The following is a 21,337-nucleotide window of genomic DNA, read 5'->3' on the forward strand; positions in this document are numbered from 1 at the left end:
AGTGAATCCCTTGTTTTAAATTTTTTTCATAAAAAAATCTTTTGGCCCTCTTTTGTATATTGAATCTTATTTCTAGTCTTAAGATAGCTGTAAACTTTCTTTTCCTTTGTAAAAAAAAATATTTCAACATTGTAACCTCCTAGTTTTAAGATATCCAAAATGTAAAAACAAAAGCATTTGGCACCGCCAAGCTAACGCATTTGTGCCTATCAAATAAACGAAATGAATAATAAAAAAAAACAATCCCAGGAGCGAATGTCATGATAACATTTATCACACTTTGAAGCTTTTTTTATTATTGTATATTTTCGAAGATTAAGGAATAAAACATTTACTTCTAGATATATTTTTCATAAAAAAATGGTTAAATTCAATTTCTCAAGTATTTTTAACGTCATGTAGCGCCAATAACATAAGTTATACAGTATAAATGTCTTCAGTACATGTGTTAAAAATATCAAACAAACAACTTTGCCGAAGAACGTTTTTTGATAGAACACCTCTGCCAAAAGATAGAACTGATCTAGATCAGTTCCTACTTGTCTAGATCAAAACCAAAGTTGTCAAAATAATTATCATTTCCATCTAAGATACTTTTCTAAAGACACTAGTCCTCGAGGATATATACACAAGGCGCTAGAGGTTTTGAGCGTCGAAAGTAGCACGTGCCCCACCGTACGACGTCTGAATTTGATAAAAACATGAATAAAATTGAATTTGCTTATTTTTTCTTTCATCTCATTCCATTTAACATATGACTAAAAATCCTTGAATCATTTTTGAAATCGTGAATTAAAAGTCTAAAGTTTGAAAAAAGGTTCCATTTTTGGCACGATTCCGGTTTTGACAACTGAAAAAATAAAATTGTTGCCAAAAACGGAATCCTACTGTATATTTTTTCTCGCCAAAACGTTTTCCAATGCAGCACTGTGCACGTATATTCATCAAGTTAAATCACTGTGGCAAATGTTTGCTTCAAACCGAACCTCACAATTTTGCTTCAATAAAGTATGTATCTGAAGAATTTTTTGTGAAGATTCCCATTCAAGAACAGAGCTGTCGTTGTTGGTGTCTGTGTGGCAGTATAGCAGCTTTTTCCATACCGTTATATTACATAGCGTTGAAGCAACCTATGGATTAATAATATAGGTAAAATTTTTTTTATATATTAGCACACGAAGCTGTCAAGTTTTCATCTGAAAATATTGAGATTTGACAAAATTACAGAAGTTTGAGACATGCGTGTTGAAGAGCACAATTTTGCTCGGCAGCCTTTTGCTCCTGAACGAAAACTGTTAGAATTGTAAATTGTCATAAAATGGAATTTTTTTTGTCAGCAAATGAAGTAATGTGGATATTTTACCCTAGCTGTTCCCTAGGGTGAGTATTCGCCGGTGATTGGTATTTTTACCATAAATTGACTTTATTAGTAGGGGCTATTCGGACCTATCTAAGCAGTTAACCGTTTTAGGTGGATAGATGTTAAAAATTTAATAAATTTTTGTTTTCGAAAAAATAAGGACATCAACATGAAACAAACGCTTGAGGGCACGATAGGCCATCCGATTGTGGGCACTATAGGTCACTACTATAATGTAAATTAGAATTATTTTGACAGCAAAATTGTGCGTAATTTGGTGCGAAAAATGCCAAAACGAAGTGAAGAGGACATAAACAACGCAATTGCATCTGTTCCAGGCGCCAGTATTCGATCAGCCTCTAAACAATTCAAGGTTCCGTTAAAAACATTATGTGCTCGTGTGAAAGGAAAATGCTCGTCGTCAATGAAAGCGCGTCAGATATTTCGCGTGAGTTAACAATATAATAATTTAAGGCGTTGTTGAAGTAGATAATCGAAAAAGAGAAGAAAAAAGAATAAAAAAATACTCCGAAGCGCAAGTGATCGTCGCACAGCTAAGCATCCAAGTGAGCTGGAATGCACAACTTCAATTCCACACTCTAGCGACGACGAGGGTACCGAAGAAGCCATTCGCAAGTGCAAAGCTTGCAATTGCTGAAACAATGTATTGAACATATTCGGTCAATCCACTCATTGAATGCTTACTAGAAGTATATGGTAGAAATTGCATAAAAATCAAAACAGAATACAAGAGACGGGAATAGAAAGTATGCTAACTATGCATATTTTTGTTTCTCAGTGTAGATGCGCGGAATTATGTGCCTTCACGGTACCTAAGGATCTAGACAATATTTTTAAAAAAATATCGCAACAGATTTTCTGCCATTATTTTTTGTTCTGATTTTTCTAAATTCTCTTGATCAAGTCTCCCCGCAGTGGGGAGACTTGACCAAAAAAATGATCTCAGAAAAAATTTCTATCTTTTGAAAAGGTGAATTCAAAATTCAATACTGCTGCACATTAATGTCGTTTTTCATTGAAAACCCCGGGGCAGTGGATTGCACTAGTGTTGCATTTTCTAGCAGAAGAGCAAGCCACTGGACGTGTTTCATTCCCATTTCTGCTAGATAATGCAGAATCAGTGCAATCCACTGACCCAGTATTTTTCAATGAAAAACAACATAAGTTTCAATGATTTTTGAAGGATTGAAAACCTTTTTGGAGATTTACATAGGTTTAACTGAAAACCTGATCAAGTCTTCCCTGTTCCCTTACACTAAGGGTATACATAAGAGGCATCATCTGAGCATAACTGAAATGTTCCAAGGCCCCCTCCCGGTCTGGTACATTTATTTTTTAACATTTTGGTGATTAATTTTTAGGTAATTTTTCTATTTGTACCTGAAAACAAATATCTCCCTTTTAGGAGGTTAAATCAGTGAACACATACTGTCATAGGAACGGGATTGTAACGTTAAAGAAAACCTTCGACGACACCATCTAGCCAGTTTTGCGTTGGTAATTAGGTATCTTGAAATTCGCAAAACAAAACGTTTTTTCAATTTTTTTTTTCGAAATGTATTTTTGCTCGGGGTTTCTATGCAACTGATGTTACATTCAAAATTCTGTTCGATGGATTCTGTGAACAATTATATCTCAATAAAATTTGTTTTCGTTTTAAGTTTCGTTTGAAATTACGAATTTAGGTACGATCGAAAGGCTCTCCCTTTAGAAACACATAAAATCAGTTATCCACATTTTAGTACAAAATTATATTCTCCGCCAAATAATTTCATGTTCTGTTTTGTAGTCAGCGAGAAAATGTTTGAAAGCAGCAGGGTGATATCTGCTTTTAGAGATTTGTTCATAGTAGCAATTCTATTATAGGAAATATGGGAAACTTCAAATTTTAAAGTGCACATTATCAAGTATTTCGATTTGATTAATTGACGAAACAAATTATTTAAATACATCAAATAAAGGTAAAATGATCCGAAAATGATATAATACTGAATAAGAAAAGGGTTGGATATGATTGGATCCCGAGCAAAAAACTCTAATAACATAAAATACGAACAAAACATATTGTTTCGCGCATTTGAAGAATTTCTAAAAACTTATTAAAACAGGTTTATAACTCAATGTTGGCCCAAAAAATCATCTGTTTAAGTCTTTTCACAACTCAATAGATGCGAAAAATCAGTGTCGGATCCGGGGGAAGGTCTTAGGGGTCTTACATCTCACTAACCATTGAAGTAGGAAGCAGATATTATGCCAATGTTCTTATAACATATGTACTAACGAACACTGTAATCATTGAAGTCGATATACATAAAAATGACTTCTCGATCAAAGGGATGCTCGTTTGTGAAAAAGTTCTCCAAATTTAAATAATAAACAATACATACACATAATTAACTGAATTCAACGAACACAAATACATCATAAACAAAAAAATTATTTTCTGACCAATTATTTATAAATGTTCAAAAAAAGTTAGTTTCCTAGATCGACGTACAAATGAACAATATAGTATCCATAATATATAAACTTAGATATTTGTTTTCCAAAATGAAAAAGTTTTAGACCCTTAGGAAGAACAATTCAAAACTTCGATTAATTTGTTTGTGGTAACATTGTTCTACCAGCGACAAAAAATATACCGAGTAATAATATTATTCAAATTTAAAATTTGAATTAAAGTGAAATTGTCTAAATGTCGGTCATTGGTGTCTTCGGAGGTATTTATTAACGTAACAAGTCCCTCCTTCTAATACTGTATGTCTAAAGATTCATCCCCCAAAAAATGAGATATCTTCTGAGAGTAACATGTTAAAAAAGTATTCTTCTAGACCCCCCTATAAAACATTTCAAATTTAGTCTCAGATGAAAGAGGAGTATCTAAGCTTTCGATTAGTGAGTACCTCAGTAATACTGATTTTTATGTCTAATTATTTTTCTGCCAGAGACACCGTGTGCATAGAGATACATAGAGATCTCAGGCCTGCAATCAAGTTTTTTTAATATCATTCTCAATAGTTTTACTGAAGACTCAAAACCTCTAAACAATAATGGCATTTGTAAAAGTAATTCTCTATAATTACTTTAATCGAACTAAAAACAGTTAAGAGCGCGAAAATGTTTTGTTTTTTAAATTACAATGAATGATATTATTGAAGTCACTACCCAGCACCATTTTTTTTAAATAATCAATTTTGCTACTGAATTCAATCTAAAATTACATTAAATGGGCAATCAGTTTCTGCTGAATATAATGTAAGCATGAATCTGGACAACATGTTCACCTACCTGCAGTACACTGGTACGTCCAACGCCGGAGGCCCCCAGAAATGCCACCTTGAGGGGGCCTTGCATCCAGGGGGGATCCGGTCCCTCCAGAGTGATCCGCTATGCTGAAATACACTTATGTTGTATACGAATTTCCATATCGATCGATAAAATTTTGTTGGGCTTATTGCTACTACTGGTGATGGTGGTGGTGGTAGTGGTGGTGGTATTTTTATTATTGGTGGTGCTATTGGTTTTATTATTGGTGGTGGTGGTGGTGGTATTGGTTGCCGCTGCTTTGTTGGTAGCGACAATGGAGGGGCTAACAGCGGCAGAAAAGGCAGCGGCAATGGCAGCACTGGCCTTACCGGATTTTTTACAGGTGGTAATAGTATTGTTATTATTGCTACTAATATTGCTATTATTACCATGATCGAACAACAGTTTATTGGAATTGGTGGGCGAGAAGCGGTGCCACATTTTAACGACAAACTTGATTAAGTTAATGGCAAACACTTTTTACTGCTCGGACACAGACTAAACGTCGTGGTTGCTTTATTTTCGCCGTTTTCGGCTGCGATGGGACCGACAAATGGTTTCGATTGGATGAGCTTCACGATCGAACGACTGTACCGCTGTCGGGTTGACTGCTGGCAGGGGTTTTCTTCTATTAACGAATCCAGAACACGTTTTGGCTTTCCCGACTATACCCAGGCAGCTTAGTTTTTTTTATTTTCCGCGACTTCACTTTTCCTCAGTTATGTCGTCGTTGATGGCACTGGTGTTGTTTCTGCTCAAACTAGCTCATCGAACGTGTAATTCTATTAATTTCTTTTCTACTCCTAGTTATCACTAATCCACTTCGAATATTTTATTGTCCTCTAATACCATTATTGATGGGAGTTTTTGTATCGCTCATTTATGGTGGGACAGCAGTTGTGATGCATGCTAGAATGGGAAAGAATGGAAAAACGATGTTTACTTTTAATCACCAACCGATATAATGTTTGGAGAGCTGTTTTTCTCTTCGAGGAGTGTCTGGAAGACCGAGAAACTTTTATTTGCACTGGAACCTATTGGTGGTTCATCCATGAAGATAGAAGTATACCTGTGGCGGACCGGTCGTGCCATACATAACTATGAATTGGGCATAGGAAAAGCACCATAGTTGGGGTTAGTTGTATTTTCATTAAGATTAGGATAAGATGTACGAGTGTACTTTGGAATGTTTGGAATGGGAACGTTTGAAAAACGTTTGCTGGAAGTTTCATAACGATCCATTTTACGACTTACACCACAGGCAGATTTAAAATAAAATATCGGATCCTTATTCTGATCGTTTAAATACGCTTATTCGTTTACCGCCCCAGCGCAGGGTAATAATTTCACAAATAATTATTTGTCGTTTAATCACAACCCCGCTTGCCTTTTTCCATCAGAGCAATTTTTCCCTAAACGAAATTTCGCTCCTACACGCTGTAATATGCTTCGCCCGGTTGTTAATCCGTGACGCGTCGTCTGGTTCTGCTGCTTTAGCAGTATTACGCCCCCACGCGAAAGCATGTCGTAAAAATTCCAGCATCTAACGGGGTGTATCGTGGAAAGCCCCAGTGAATAGAATAAAAATGGTCCATGCGTATACTGGCAATCCGGATGAGCTTCGTCCTTTGTTCCCAAGCAAATCTAAAGTACCATTACCGGAGCAGGCTCATCCTTAATTTCATTAGCCATTCATCCCGCTCGTAGAGTTTAGAGAATGGCGAGCCGCACGGTAATTCGCTTTTATCTTGTTCGCGTGCCGGTTGAAATTGTTTTCGTTTTCCCTTCTTCGAAAGATGTTCAAAGAAAAAAAGAAACATTGTTTCATCCTGGAAGATCAAACAAACATTTAAGAGCCGGGATAAGTAATTTGAATTGAGAAAAAATGAAAGGATGTTTTATCACGATAGCTGTATTGAAAATATATGTACGACAACGGCAGCGAAGTGCAACAAGTAATACAAAATTGTTCCAACAGTTCAAATATAAAATTACCTCCCGTGATAGTGATAGAGGGTCTAACTTATAGTGTTCATAACAACTGCGGCATAATAATTAAACGGTTTAATTTAAGCTTGCGACACACAATGCTCATAAACTAAAATTTCTCCAAATCGTTCTTTAAATTTGTCACTAGACTGCATCATTTTAGCTCAATATATATATATATATATATATATATATATATATATATATATATATATATATATATATATATATATATATATATATATATATATATATATATATATATATATATATATATATATATATATATATATATATATATATATATATATATATATATATATATATATATATATATATATATATATATATATATATATATATATATATATATATATATATATAGCTTACTGCTTAGTACATTTTCATCCTTACGTAGGGCTAAGTTTGAACACATGTTACCACAGACTAACAGACATAACACTGAGGGAATTTCTTCAAAAAAACATCGATCCGGTTATTTTCCCAGAACACTAGCTTTACCTTTTATTCACGGTCCCAAACACCCATTTGCTGGTGGGTTACCCCTCAGGTTTGAGAACAATTTTTCACTAGTGGTCTATCCCCCACCTACTTGTTCATTTGTCATTAGTGCCATAATTGCAAATGTGACCATAGTCCCAACTACAAATATATATAATATGAACGAAAAGCGGGCGAAGCATTGTTTTCGAGTGTTATGTCTGTTAGTCTATGATGTTACGTCCAAGTAGGCTAGAGCCTGAATAACAACTGTACAGTAGGGCGAATTTCCGAAAGGATTATCATGAGTCCTGGTTTCCCATGATATGTCCCGGTTTTGCACTTTTTTTACTTTATTTTTATTTACGTGACTTTAAAAGTATTTCTTTTTCATTCGTCACGCCCGGTTTTCCACTGACAGTCCTGGTGTCTCGGGGAGTCGTGGAAAACGCTTGATTTGTCCTGGTTTTTCTGCTGTAAGCCAAATATATTTCTATTTTGGGGCCGTCCATATACTACGAGGACAGTTTAGGGGAGGGTCGGGAGTACGAAAAAGTCCACGCCTGCCAATGGAGAGGGGGGCGAGGGAACGAGAATTGTCCACGTTGACTCTTAATGATTTTTTTTCCTTTTCTAGAATGTAAAACAAATTTGCACCATCATTAGCATCAGCAAGTTCCTTCCTATTTTTTGCCAATAATATGAAACACTTAAATAGCACATGCAGTTCTGTAACTGCCATCACACAATTTCGGTCTCAGAAACATTTGATGCAATCTTCTGTAAGTAGATTGTAATTCCCATTTTTTCTTTGGGTTTGATAATTTTGTTATTGGAACTCTGGAGCTCTCTGCGGGGGTCCCTGGGCACAATCACTCAATACAATTACAGACGAGACGGGAAATGTCACCAACTAAAACACTGCCTAAGCCCAATTGAAGTGGGCCGTGATTCTGAATATAATATTCATTGTAGGGTTCATATATGTGCGGGGTAGGGACTTCGCGATCACGTGTAGCATTGCGAAGAATCGAACGTTTGTACGTAACGTGTTCGATCGCTTGTGCGCTTGTATTTGTCGTGTGCTAACATGTAGAATTGACATGTCGAATTAGGGCAGAGTAACCCCTAATTCATCTTAACTCCTGTATTCATCCCACCCATTTAAATACATTGGTTAGAGCAGTATCTGCTATCTCTATTCAACGCATTAGGTCAAATGGTAGAATGAATAAGGGTGCATTATACTCGAATTTTTGTTCCGCTCAAACGCGAGTATTTTACATTATTCAAATCAAATTTTTTATGTTACTCCTTCTTATAAACGAAGCAAGGATACCGATATCTATTTTAGCGCAATCCAATCACTGTAGACCGAGTTACAATCAAAATAGTGTGACATCCCGACTAATGAGATGAATAAGGGCTTGTCTACCCATACACGCTTTTATAAATTCTATTTGGAGACCGTGTGTTCTTTTGCATACTCTTGTGTATTCTAGGATTATCGCGTGCTGACCGTGAATCTGATAATACACAGACTAACAGACATAATACTCAAAAACAAAGCTTCGCCCGCTTTAACGGTCATTTTAAATATATTTGTAGTTGGGACTGTGGCCACATTTGAAATTATGGCGCCACTGACATATGAACAAGCATATGGTGGATAGACCACTAGTGAAAAATTGTTCGCAAACCTGAGGGGTAACCCACCAGTAAATAAGTGTTTGGGACTGTGAATAAAAGGTGGAGCTAGTGTTCTGGGAAAATTGGCGGGTCGATGTTTTTTGAGAAAATTCCCTCATAGTGTTATGTCTGTTAGTCTGTGCTTAATATTCGGAGTACGGTTCAGATGCTAGCAGAAAGTGAGTTCTACCATTTCACTAGAGTTCCGGGTCATGTCACCATGGAACGTGTTGTCTAGTGGATATAAGAGCTTAATTTTTTTTTTAATTGGTCCAATTGAAGGCATTTCTAGATTTCTGATATCGAGGATGGACTTTCAGAAATGACCGATTCATGATCGCACAAGCGTGAAAGTTTGTAGGTTCACGTTTAAGATCGCGTTGGACAATTTATAAGTGCTGAGAAGTTCACCTCATCACCCAGATGTTATTAGGATTGCGAGAACGCAGCTGTAGGTTGCATGGATGATCGCGAAGGGCTCAAGCATTTGTATGTTAATGTGTTTGTCGCGTGTTTGTAGCTTCGCGTGCAAAAATTCGGGCCGAGGATAGGTACTTTCGGATTTAACCGATTCATGATCGCGCGAACACCGGCGCTTGTAGGTTCACTCCTGACACCGAGTTTGTGAATTTATAAGTGCTAAAATGTTCACTTAGTCCCCAGGGTGTTATCTTACTTGCGAGATCGCGGACGTAGGTGTGCGTGGACGATCGCGAAGCACTCCAGCGTTTGTATGTTAACGTTTTTGTAGCGTGTGCTAATGTGCATGTAACTTCGCATGTATAAAATATTTTGTAAAACCTTGTAACCCCTAATTCGCATATCCGCATGTTCTTGAATGATCGTGCGCGAACCGTGAATTGAATGAACTTAATTTTTAGTGTATGGTTCAGATGCTAGAAGTGAGTAAGTTTCCCCATGTCACTAGAGTTCCTGATCATATCACCAAGGAACCGGTTGTCTAGTGAATATGAGCGTTGTTTTTTATTGGTCCAACTGAAGGCATAAGTCTGGGCTGCTAGGACCGAGGGTGTAAACTTCGTTCGAACGGTGGGTTAATGCTTGAGACCGCGTTTTTAAGAGCCAAAACGTTCACCCTATTACCTGGGTAGTTTAATGTTGGTGAGATCGGGGGCGTTAGTATATGTGGATGATTGCAATTGAATGTTTGTGTTATCGCGAAACCCACAAGCGTGTGTACGTTTGGAATCAGAGAGATTGTGAGTGTATATGAGAGACTATGCAATTGATTGTGTTAATGAATATTAGTTTGAATCTAATTTAAGATATAGTAATAAAAAGAAAAACAACCTGCCGAATAAATAAAAAAGAGAAGAAAATAGTACCAGCGCATAAATTGATCGATTTTATTTTGGAATACATAAGTATTAAAAAAAGCAACAGAACTACAACAAAAACAGACTAATGAAGTAGAGGAAAAGAACATATGTAACCTGCAATCAAACTACACTTCTAAATGCCAGGAAATGATACATGTTTACCATTAATGACAATTGCACTCTGTTAGAACTTTTTCATGCTATGCTGACCGGGAATGGATGACACACGTACGTGTACGTACAAAACTCGGCCGTATTACCTTTACGGTAATAAGAAAAAAAAGCTCTAATAGCAAGACGTTCAATATCAAAACGGTCCCAACAACAAATTCCCCAAACGGCAATACCAACACATTCAAATCTATGCGTCGCACTCATGTTTCATCAATTCTTATACAATAAATATTAACGCGTCGGATTGCCTGGAAGTGTGTAGCACTTCGCTTGTCATTGTATTGCGCATCAAGCGAAGCAAACATAATGTGGATAAAGACGAGTTTCGATTTTCTCTACACGACATATTCCGTATTTGAAGATCGCACACTCGGCAAGCTTCAAAACACAGTCAGAAAAAAACTGACTTTAATTCAGGGTTGCCACCATTTTTCGAAGAAAATCTGGCAGTTCAACTAAAAATGTGAGGTAAAATTTGTCACTTGACGGCGACCTCAAAACAATAGAAATTTGGTATAAGTTTTGGTTTTCATAGAACGTGTATTGGTCGAATATGACCCAGATTTCCAAAATTTGTGTGTAACAATTTCTTTAATTTCAAAATATGATAGAATAAAAGAGTTGACTTCTTGCTGGAAGCTTGAAAAATACTCTAGCTGTTCCAGATAAATCTGGCATAGTGGTAACCGCTCTGGGGTGTAACGTAAAATTCAGAATATCTAGGAAAATCTGGCAAAATTTGAAAAATCTGTAAAAATGTCTGGCTTGAACGAATGTCTGCTCAGTTGGGAAAAATCTGGAAGATTCCAGGTAAATCTGGAATATTGGAGACGCTGCTCAAAAAAGTGGTGAGGAATTCCACGAAGATCCGTCCGAAAATCTTTAAAATCGTGACCGACCATCTTAGATTCCAATGAAACTTTACACGTTTCACCGTCATGCAAGACTAAATATTTTCCACAGGTAATAAGATTATTTTGACTCAAGAGCAACTTTTCAAAAGGGCGTAAACGTTTCTACGTGAATGAATTTCGAATTTTTTTTGTTCGATTACTGTATTTTATACAGCAAAACTATCTGAGAACGAGTTACAGGGTATAAATACTTTTATCCAAAAAAAAATATACACTGAAAAAAATGTTGTCATTTTTCAAAAAAAAAACAAAAATTTATGATAAAAATTTAAATTGCGAAAAAACCCATTTTTTTTAATTTTTTATATTTTGTTACCAAAAACCTAAAGAGAAAAGAAACATTTTTAATGTAATTGCATGATGGAGAAAAAATCGGTAAACAAGTTTTCCTAACAATAACTTCGTACATGTTTTAAATTTCATACTAATAGACATACAAAATTGTAATTCTATTACAGAATATAATTCTAAGCACCATTTAAAATCAAAATGCATTTAACAAAAATCTTCCAAAATGCGATAGTTTTCGAGATATTTGAAATTTTGCTACTTCAAAAACAATTAATTCGTGTAATTATGTTCTTTCTAAAAATTATTCGCGTTACCCCATCAAAAAATGTCAAAAATTTAATGTTTATCGTTTTAAAGACGTAAAAGCAACTTTTTTAGTGTATTTGGATCCTGGAGAAGCTTTCAATAAAAAAGTTTTCCTAACAACAACTTTTGACATTTTTTTATAATTCTTACTATTTGCAGTCAAAAATACAATTTTCATTTTGAATATGATTCTAAACGCCATTTCAAATCGAAATGCTCTTAACAAAAATTTTCTAAAATGTAGTAGTTCTCGAGATATTTCAACTTTTGTTTTAACACCACAATTATTTTGTTTTATTACGACCTTTTCATAAGTTAGTCGCGTTTCTCCATCAACAATAATAGGTTTTTCAAAAGGCCCGTAAACTTTCCTGCAACTTTCTCTTTGGCATCAAGGCGATATTGTGAAACATTTTAAAGTTACATGAAAACAACCAACATATGATTCAGCTATATAGTTTAATCAACAGACCCTATGGTTGAAATATATTTTGGTTCCTTTCATGTAACTTTCAAATGGTTTACAATATCGCCTTGATGTCAAAGACAAAGTTGCACGAAAGTTTACGGGCCTTTTGAAAAACCTATTATTGTTGATAGAGAAACGCGACTAACTTATGAAAAGGTCGTAATAAAACAAAAACAAAAGTTAAAATATCTCGAGAACTACTACATTTTAGAAAATTTTTGTTAAGAGCATTTCGATTTAAAATGGCGTTTAGAATCATATTCAAAAAGAAAATTGTATTTTTGACTGCAAATAGTAAGAATTATAAAAAAATGTCAAAAGTTGTTGTTAGGAAAACTTTTTTATTGAAAGCTTCTCCAGGATCCAAATACACTAAAAAAGTTGCTTTTACGTCTTTAAAACGATAAACATTAAATTTTTGACATTTTTTGATGGGGTAACGCGAATAATTTTTAAAAAGAACATAATTACACGAATTAATTAAACTAATAATTCAATCTTTTCTTTTTTTTTGGTCTTTTGGCTTAAGTGCCAATACCCTATTTAGGACTGGTGGTATCCAACGGGGAAAAACGATCGGAAATGGTGAGTGAAGCTAAGCAATCATGTGAAAAAAAATTCCCCACCCAGAGGCGAGACTCGAACTCGCAACCTTTGATACTCCGGCCCAATGCACTAATCCTTATGCTATCCCTGGGTATGGTGACATCCCAGAAAGAACATATGATTATCCCACTGGCGACGGTGATCGTACCCTGCCTGCAAAGCGAGGAATCACACACAACGGCAGCCGATCGTTTTTCCCCGTTGGATACCACCAGTCCTAAATAAGGTATTGGCACTTAAGCCAAAAGACCAAAAAAAAAATTGAATTATTAGTTTAATTCGAACGGGCGGGTTCGCTCCCGTCATACCTCTGTTCACTGGGCAAGGGACCAGAAATCGACAGTCTTCATTAGCTCTGTCACCCACCGAAGTACGATGGGTAATGAACTAAAAATTAGACATAAGACGATTATAAAAACCCGGGCCTTGGTATCTAGCGGGGAAATTAAATAGATCAAATGTGTTGAGGTGATCAGCTGCCGTTGTGTGTGATTCCTCGCTTTGCAGGCAGGGTACGATCACCGTCGCCAGTGGGATAATCATATGTTCTTTCTGGGATGTCATCATACCCAGGGATAGCATAAGGGTTAGTGCATTGGGCCGGAGTCTCAAAGGTTGCGAGTTCGAGTCTCGCCTCTGGGTGGGGAATTTTTTTCACATGATTGCTTAGCTTCACTCACCATTTTCGATCGTTTTTCCCCGTTGGATACCACCAGTCCTAAATAACGAATTAATTGTTTTTGAAGTAGCAAAATTTCAAATATCTCGAAAACTATCGCATTTTGGAAGATTTTTGTTAAATGCATTTTGATTTTAAATGGTGCTTAGAATTATATTCTGTAATAGAATTACAATTTTGTATGTCAATTAGTATGAAATTTAAAAACATGTACGAAGTTATTGTTAGAAAAACTTTTTTTCCGATTTTTTCTCCATCATGCAATCACAATCAAAATGTTTCTTTTCTCTTTAGGTTTTAGGTAACAAAAAAAAATTAAAAAAATGTGTTTTTTCGCAATTTAAATTTTTATCATAAATTTTTGTTTTTTTTTTTTTAAATGACACAACATTTTTTTCAGTGTATATTTTTTTCGGACAGAAGTATTTATTCCCTGTAACTTGTTCTCAGATAGTTTTGCTGTATAAAATACAGTAATCGAACAAAAAAAATTTGAAATTCATACATGTAGAAACGTTTACGCCCTTTTGAAAAATTACTCTTGTATCAAAATATTCCAATTGCCAGAGAATATCATGGAGATTCATACAGCGAACACACCTGCAAAGTTTCGTTCGAATCGACGATGGTCATATTTTGCGGTCGGCCGGTTTCTCCCTCTGGTGTGGTATTTAGGTCGGTGTTGTTTCGGATTTTTCCGTAAAATTTTGTAGTTAATGGTTTAACATTCTTTTGTAAGCATTAAATTCATTATGACATGTATATTTGAGTATATATCAGTTTGGGATCTTCAATGATATTAAAAACTCCATATTTTGGTTCCAACGTTTATAAAATCGGAAATAATTACGTATAAGTGAAAATCATTCTTGCATTGAATATCAAACCAAAAAAATTTAAAATTTACGAAAAAAAAAATTGCTGATTTTTGTATGGAAAATGTCAAAAAGTATGATAAAGTAAGCTTACCCTATTCATGGGGTTCTCGAGTGCCACGACTCAACCTGTCTTGTCTTTATTGTGCGCAGTACAGACATTGAAAAAAGTGCATTTTCGTGCATTTTGGTTTGCACCTTACTTTCTTTTACGTTGTTGAAGTTGGTGTAAAAAACGAGAAAATATTTAATAACTTTGAAACGAATGGGTATTTTTACATAGTCTTCAACAAAATTATGTGGTTTTAATTCCACATTTGTTTGGAACAGGGTTTGAACGAAAAGTCGCAATGGAAAAAGTTATATTTAAAAAATCAAATTTAAGGCGGTTGTTATAGAAAACGCTTTCTAAATCCATTGCCTACAAGTTCAAGTTGTTCAACAAAATTCTTAATAACGATTATTTCTAAAACTTTGTCGAAAACACCAACTTTCTACCTCGTCAGTATAAAAAGTTTTTTTTTAGTTCGATCGTAATAAGCCATGCCTAATTTTTGTCAGGGTTTGGCCTCTAATGAATTAAGTTCACGTTTTTTGGGGTTTTCGACCACTGTGTATACGAAGACCGTTGTCAATCATTAAGACTACACACCTTAAAGGATCGTAGACACGCGTCACAACCTACCGTCGTGTGTAAACTTCTTCTGGATGAATAAGATGGTCGGAGACATCCGACCACCTATCACAAATTACCCTCTAGGCGCCAACCAGTGTCCTTCGTCCTCGAATACTGCTGCTGACTGAAATGCGCAACACTAACTACGCTACCAACAGCCCAATATTAATAATGATTTTCAACGATTTCACCGACATCGTCGACTTCGTCGTTGGTTCTGCACAGCTTCGAAATCGTTTGTTACCACTTAAGGTTAATTATTAGTAGTTTAGTTCATTAAGACTCATAAATACTCCTAATCTTACCACATTATGCAGTATGCATTTAGGTATGTTAAATAAATATAACTAATTAAAAAATCAAAGAAATTTTTTTTTGGTTATTGACCAGGAATTTGTTATAGTTACTCCTCTGTGCATCGTTCAGAGGTCGGTAAACTCACAATGATTACAGAGTCGAATCATAATTTTTAGCTGACAATTTCAACAGTTAGGTATGTACAGATGAAGTATTCGTATAGGTCAATTATCGTACGCAATCTCATAACATGATTATTCCTAGAATAAATATCTTAACTCTAAATTATAAATCATAAAGCATAAAAAAGCGTGGTATAAGGAAACCAGTAACAAAAAAAGTTGTAGTCGAGCTAACTCAGCATAATTCGTTACCCACTCATTGACAAAGCAAAAAATAGATCAATTTGGCGTAGGAAAAACAAACAAAAATTTACCGAAAAAATGCGGTGGGGATGAAAAAGGAAGAGCGAATATAAAATGGTAGGGATTTACAGCGTGGAAACGATTGATGAGATTTATTACTCGCCAACGGTTTTGATGACAATGAAAATAAGTTCCGCCGGTAGTGGAGGCATTGACACAGCTAAAAATTCCTAGTATTTATTGAGCTCACATTACGTAGAATAATGATATACATATGAGAACCCAAACTTTTATTCAAAGAAAAAAGAAAATTATAGAGTATCGCCCAAACGATTTAAAATTTTTCGCATCGCAGCTGATTTCTAGTGTACAGGACTACTACATGATTTATAAATGTTTCCAATTAAGATTTCACACTACCAGAGCAGCATAATTTTTCTTCAATAACAGCCAAAATTGACACAAAACCTTACGCGACATGGTATGTTTTTACTGTGCCTTCTAGCTCGTACGGTTTCCGGCCTGAAGGGTGGGCTGGGAGTAGCTTCCCTTCTATTGTTGCAGCTTTAGAAGCTTACAGCAGAATGATCGAAATTAATGTTCTTCTAGAATGAGCTCGCAGCTTAGCAGGGGTGTCAGAGTATTGCTGAAAAATGGTCACGTATTTAATTGAGCAGACTTATGCGCAAAAATTTTATCCCTGGATTCATTTAAGAAATGACTTCATGTGATGATGAATTAATGAATGAATTAATTTCTATTAAGGTATGATGCCAAAATCGATTTATTACACTGACTTACTGTTCTCAATTATTTTTTTATTACATCGGTTGAGCGTTATTAAATTTTCCTCAACAGTATTCGTTTGAGCCCCGTCCCGAACAGAAAATCACAACAAAGGACAATCAATTTTTTCATTACTTTCTATTATTTCAACTTTCAACGTAACTTAATATAGATAAGACCTTTCGTTACGAAAATAGTAATCAGTTATAATCCTGTCATTCTGATTGGGTTACTAAATATTCAACCTAAAAGAAATATGCAAATTCTGGCACAGCAACATAGTGAAGCTTGTGGTTTGATAAATTATGCTCTGTTCAGCTAAAAGTATGTATTGCTATGCTATTATATCGAACCACAAACCACGATATCACTGATGAACGGTACTTTGCTCCATGTGGTATGGTAATCAAAATGATATCGGGTGGCAAATTATGGGTCCTCTGAATAATTTCTTCATTATTCACAATCAATCAAGGCAATATTTCATGCAATCATTATGGTGAGGTACGGTTCTACCAGCGAGCACTGTATTTTCGTAATTAATCAACAGTCAGAAACCAAATGATTAACAATACAGGAATAAATTAAGCTAGTGGAACTAGCGAATCGTTTATGTTTAAGAATTATTCAAAACGAATAAGCTATAACTCAACTCTGACACCGAGGAGTTCTCATCTCCCTCCAATGAACAGTTTTCCCAAATCCTCTAAACTCCATAGTCAGCAATATATCATCTTGGTTCGAACCGAACAGCACCCGCAGCATTTCTGCTCCATTTACAGTATTTCGGAATCAGCCCAACCATGCCCGCAAAAAATCCATGAGAATCCGCTCAGTGTAATACAATTTAGAATCAATCGCACCGGTAAGGATTTATGGGACGGGATCCCATTCTCACAGCACCAGTAAGCTTCAGCTCACTTTGCTCCCCCTCGGATGGTACTTCATGGGGGAAGGTGGTGGTGAGCAGCTGAATTGAAATATAAACCAATATGCATTCGATGGAAAAGTGCTGGAGCCGTGTTGCTTGTGCTCGAACTGGTTCCATCTATATTTTGTCAATTGTCTGAATTCTGCTTTGAAATCCATTGGCACATAAAAATTAGCATTTATCATAGCTACGGGAACGTTTGTGTCGGGAGTCTCATAAATAAATACACAGTACACAAACAGGTATGTTTGCATACGGGTACGTTGGAAAATATTTGAAACTCACCCTCGAAAGGTTTGATTTACAAATTCGTAAGGTTTTATAGTTGAACCTGTGTTATGCCCCAATCTAAAAGTAAAGTGGGAACCATTGAGTCAGTCATCTCATCAGTACAGAATTTACTTTAAAAGTTTCATTATGCTTTTTATCTCCATAGTGGAGGAAAAAATTAGGTAAAAACTATTTTTATCTTTGTGCGTGAAGAACATAAAAGTTATAACTAAACTAGTTATGCAATTTGCTTTTCGACTTCGTCTCATCAGCAGAATCCGACACTAACTTATTGACAGGACTCAACTAGCGCCGGATTAACACTAGCTCAAAAAATGGAAAATCTATTTATGTCTCTTGGCAAACTCCAAATCCTGCGGGAACCCAGCAAGAAAAAATGTTCTAATTAAACTGATGAGAATTAATGAAATCGAATCTTGGTTTAGTTTGATAGGCCAATGCTATATGCTACACGGAAAAAAATACGTTCATAAATTCATGAACAAAAAGTCACGATTTCGTGAACTGAACGATTTACGAAAACCGTGACCAAGTTCCTGAAATTATGAATAATAAACCTCGTATTCATGAAACTATTTGTGTTTTCTAAAAACCAGTTCGCCCCGAATTTGTACATGGCGTTACATTAGAATGCTTGGTTGGGTTACTGTTGTTGTTCCCTGGACATGTTTAGTTTTTGTTGTGATTCTTGTTCATGATTTGAGAATACACAGTCGACAGCCAAACGTTGTTCATGATTTATAGAGCTTATTCGCGATTCTTGTGAATTCTCTTGGCGTGATTTTAGGATCTTAGTCGCGATTTTTGTAACTTCTGTTCATGTTATCGTGATATTTTTGTGATGAATAGATCAATTCATGTTCATGATTTCAGGATCTTTGTCACAATTTTAGATGTTTTTGTCACTAGTTGTATGATTTGTGATCATGATTTCAAGATCTTAGTCACGATTTTCGTAATTTCTGTTCATGTTATCATGATATTTTATTTTAGAGCTTACATTCAAAGAGTAATGTAACTAATGTTCATGATATCAGCAGTTTTATCATGATATTCGTAAATTCTCTTCGCCTTATCGTGATCTATTACGTTTTGGTTACTAATGGTTTTTTACTCGGAATAACGTGACGATATGAGCTGGATCATTAAAATAAAACTCATTCGCGATATTTGGTTCTGCGAACTATATCACGCACACTATTTTGTGTTCTCAGTGCAGTTTTCGTTTTCTGTCCGGACATCACAATGAACCTTATCAAATAAATAACGATGTTCAAGGTTCTAATAGCTTTTTTATATCTACTGCTCGTACCTATTACTGGTCGATAGCAGCTGGGTATTTCCCAAAAAGTGCATGGAACAAAGATGATTCCACGAATAATACTCCAACTTTTGTGATAGAGTTCACGTAAAAAATTTCATTACCATGTTGCATGAAATTGTAAATTATTAGCGATATCTTCTAAATTTCACAAGCACGCAAATAGATACTAGATAGATCGTAAATTTGCTAGGAATCATGAACCAGTTCACGAATACATGAACAACATTTTACGATTTTGTGAACTTTTTCACGAAAGCGAATGATAAGTTGTGACTATTAAACTTGGTATCATGAATCAGTTCACGAATGTATGAATAATATTTCATGCATTCGTGAACTATTTCACGATATTGGATCGTGACTAGTATGTTAGGAATCATGAACCAGTTTACGAATGCATGAATAACATTTCATGATTTCGTGAACTATTTCACGAGTACGGATATTGGATCGTAACTAATATGTTAGGAATCATGAACCAGTTCACGAATACATGAATATTATTTCATGATTTCGTGAACTACTTCACGAGTACAGATATTGGATCGTGACTAGTATGTTAGGAATCATGATCCAGTTCACGAATACATGAATAGTATTTCATGATGTCGTGAACTATTTTACGAGCATGGATATTGGATCGCGTAACTAATATATTAGGAATCATAAACCAGTTCACGAATACATGAATAATATTTGATGATTTTGTGAACCATTTCATGAGCACGGATATTGGATCGTGACTAATATATTAGCGATCATGAATCAGTTCACAAGGATTGAATGGATCCATGAATAAAATTCCGAATTTCGTGAAATAGTTCACGAAAATATTTCCAGAATATTTTGATTTTGTGAACTATTGTCCCTATAACTATGAAACAAATCATCGGTCAACCTATGGTTTTATGAATAAGTTCATAAAGTTGTGAACTAGTTCTTGGCGGAAACCGTGACTGAAGTTGTTACTACTTGGTCAGACGGACTTCGACAATGCCCCTAGTCCCTGGTCAAGCCACGGGGACCGTCTGGGGTGGGCTCTCAACGGCCTCTTTTGCACAGGCTAGCTCGAGCATGAGAGACGGGACTCTCAAGGTCGGCTATAGGGACACCAATCAGAACGACAAGAACGCGACTCGAATCAATTCAACTTAAATTTTATTACCTACAATGGGTGTGTGTGTGTATTTGCGGCCGGCCGACGGTGATTGGATCTGCAGCTGGTGACGATTTCCCGACCTTCGGGGGTTTGGTGAATGAAGATCACGTCGGTATCGTCGGTGTTCGACCTGTTGGGTGGATGGGTGGTCGACTATTTGAGCATACGGGGCGCTTCGGCAAATGAACACGCGCTCGATGCTGCTGGATACTCGACGGATGAACTCGGTAGCGACCGTATGAAGCGTTCCTTGAGCTGGTCGTTTGGATGGGTGGGTTTGGTTTTCCACGTGCGGCGATTACCTTTCCCACAAGGATAGCGGTTGTCTGGACCCGCGTGGTCGTTATGAAAGGTTCTGACCTCGTATTGTTTCCTGGGCTTTTAAGGCACGAGATTTCTACTCGTGCGGCACTTCTCGAAGGTTTCGTAAAAGAAACCGAATGGGTCCTGTTAAGAGGGAAATTGCCGGATGGTGTAAGGATTTCCTACTATTGTGCTGAGGTTATGCTACTGGGCACTTGGGTGGAGCTTTTATAGTACATACCTGATTCCGTGTATATGCTTAAAGACCTTCACGTCTTTTTATAACTAATTGTTGATCTCTGAATGTTAGCTTGATGTCTTAACTTACTACTTTTCAGTTAAACTTTCTATCTGATCGCTGGGCTGTCTGTTCGTAAAGTGAGCCCAATGAAATTCTTAACCCAGTAGCCACCTATCCTTAACCAATTCCCTCTCTTTTCTTCTCTTTTCCGAAACTTCTCACATTTACTTCCTTTTCCGGTAAACCAGTCATTGCATGTATGTGTTTTGTGTTGTAATCTAAAGTGTATTGTTTATCAAATTTTGTTCTAGGGTTTTTAAATTGACCGTTGGTCGCAAATAGTAAAGTGGAGTATTTTAATTATTTTTATCATGTATCACAATAAATATTAAATTTTCTACATTTAGTCATATCTTAGCATCCTTAAATTAATTTATTTATTCT

At 35.9% G+C, this 21,337-nt stretch overlaps 1 protein-coding gene across 2 annotated transcripts in view; it reads right to left on the reverse strand.

Moving 5' to 3' along the window:
- Positions 1 to 21,337, reverse strand: part of LOC131684466 (ras-like protein family member 10B) — an 81,984-nt gene that overhangs the window by 17,517 nt on the left and 43,130 nt on the right. The window contains exons 2-3 of one of the 2 annotated variants that reach the window (XM_058967375.1): positions 5,077 to 5,596; positions 4,670 to 4,773 (exon numbers count right to left, since the gene is read on the reverse strand). In XM_058967375.1, coding sequence (XP_058823358.1) covers positions 4,670 to 4,735 — 66 coding nt within the window. In that variant the 5' untranslated portion in view covers positions 4,736 to 4,773; positions 5,077 to 5,596. Of the gene's footprint in view, positions 1 to 4,669; positions 5,597 to 21,337 lie in introns of both variants that reach the window. The other variant, XM_058967376.1, reaches the window with a different exon arrangement.

The sequence above is a fragment of the Topomyia yanbarensis genome, chromosome 2, assembly GCF_030247195.1.
Source record: "Topomyia yanbarensis strain Yona2022 chromosome 2, ASM3024719v1, whole genome shotgun sequence".
Taxonomy (NCBI): domain Eukaryota; kingdom Metazoa; phylum Arthropoda; class Insecta; order Diptera; family Culicidae; genus Topomyia; species Topomyia yanbarensis.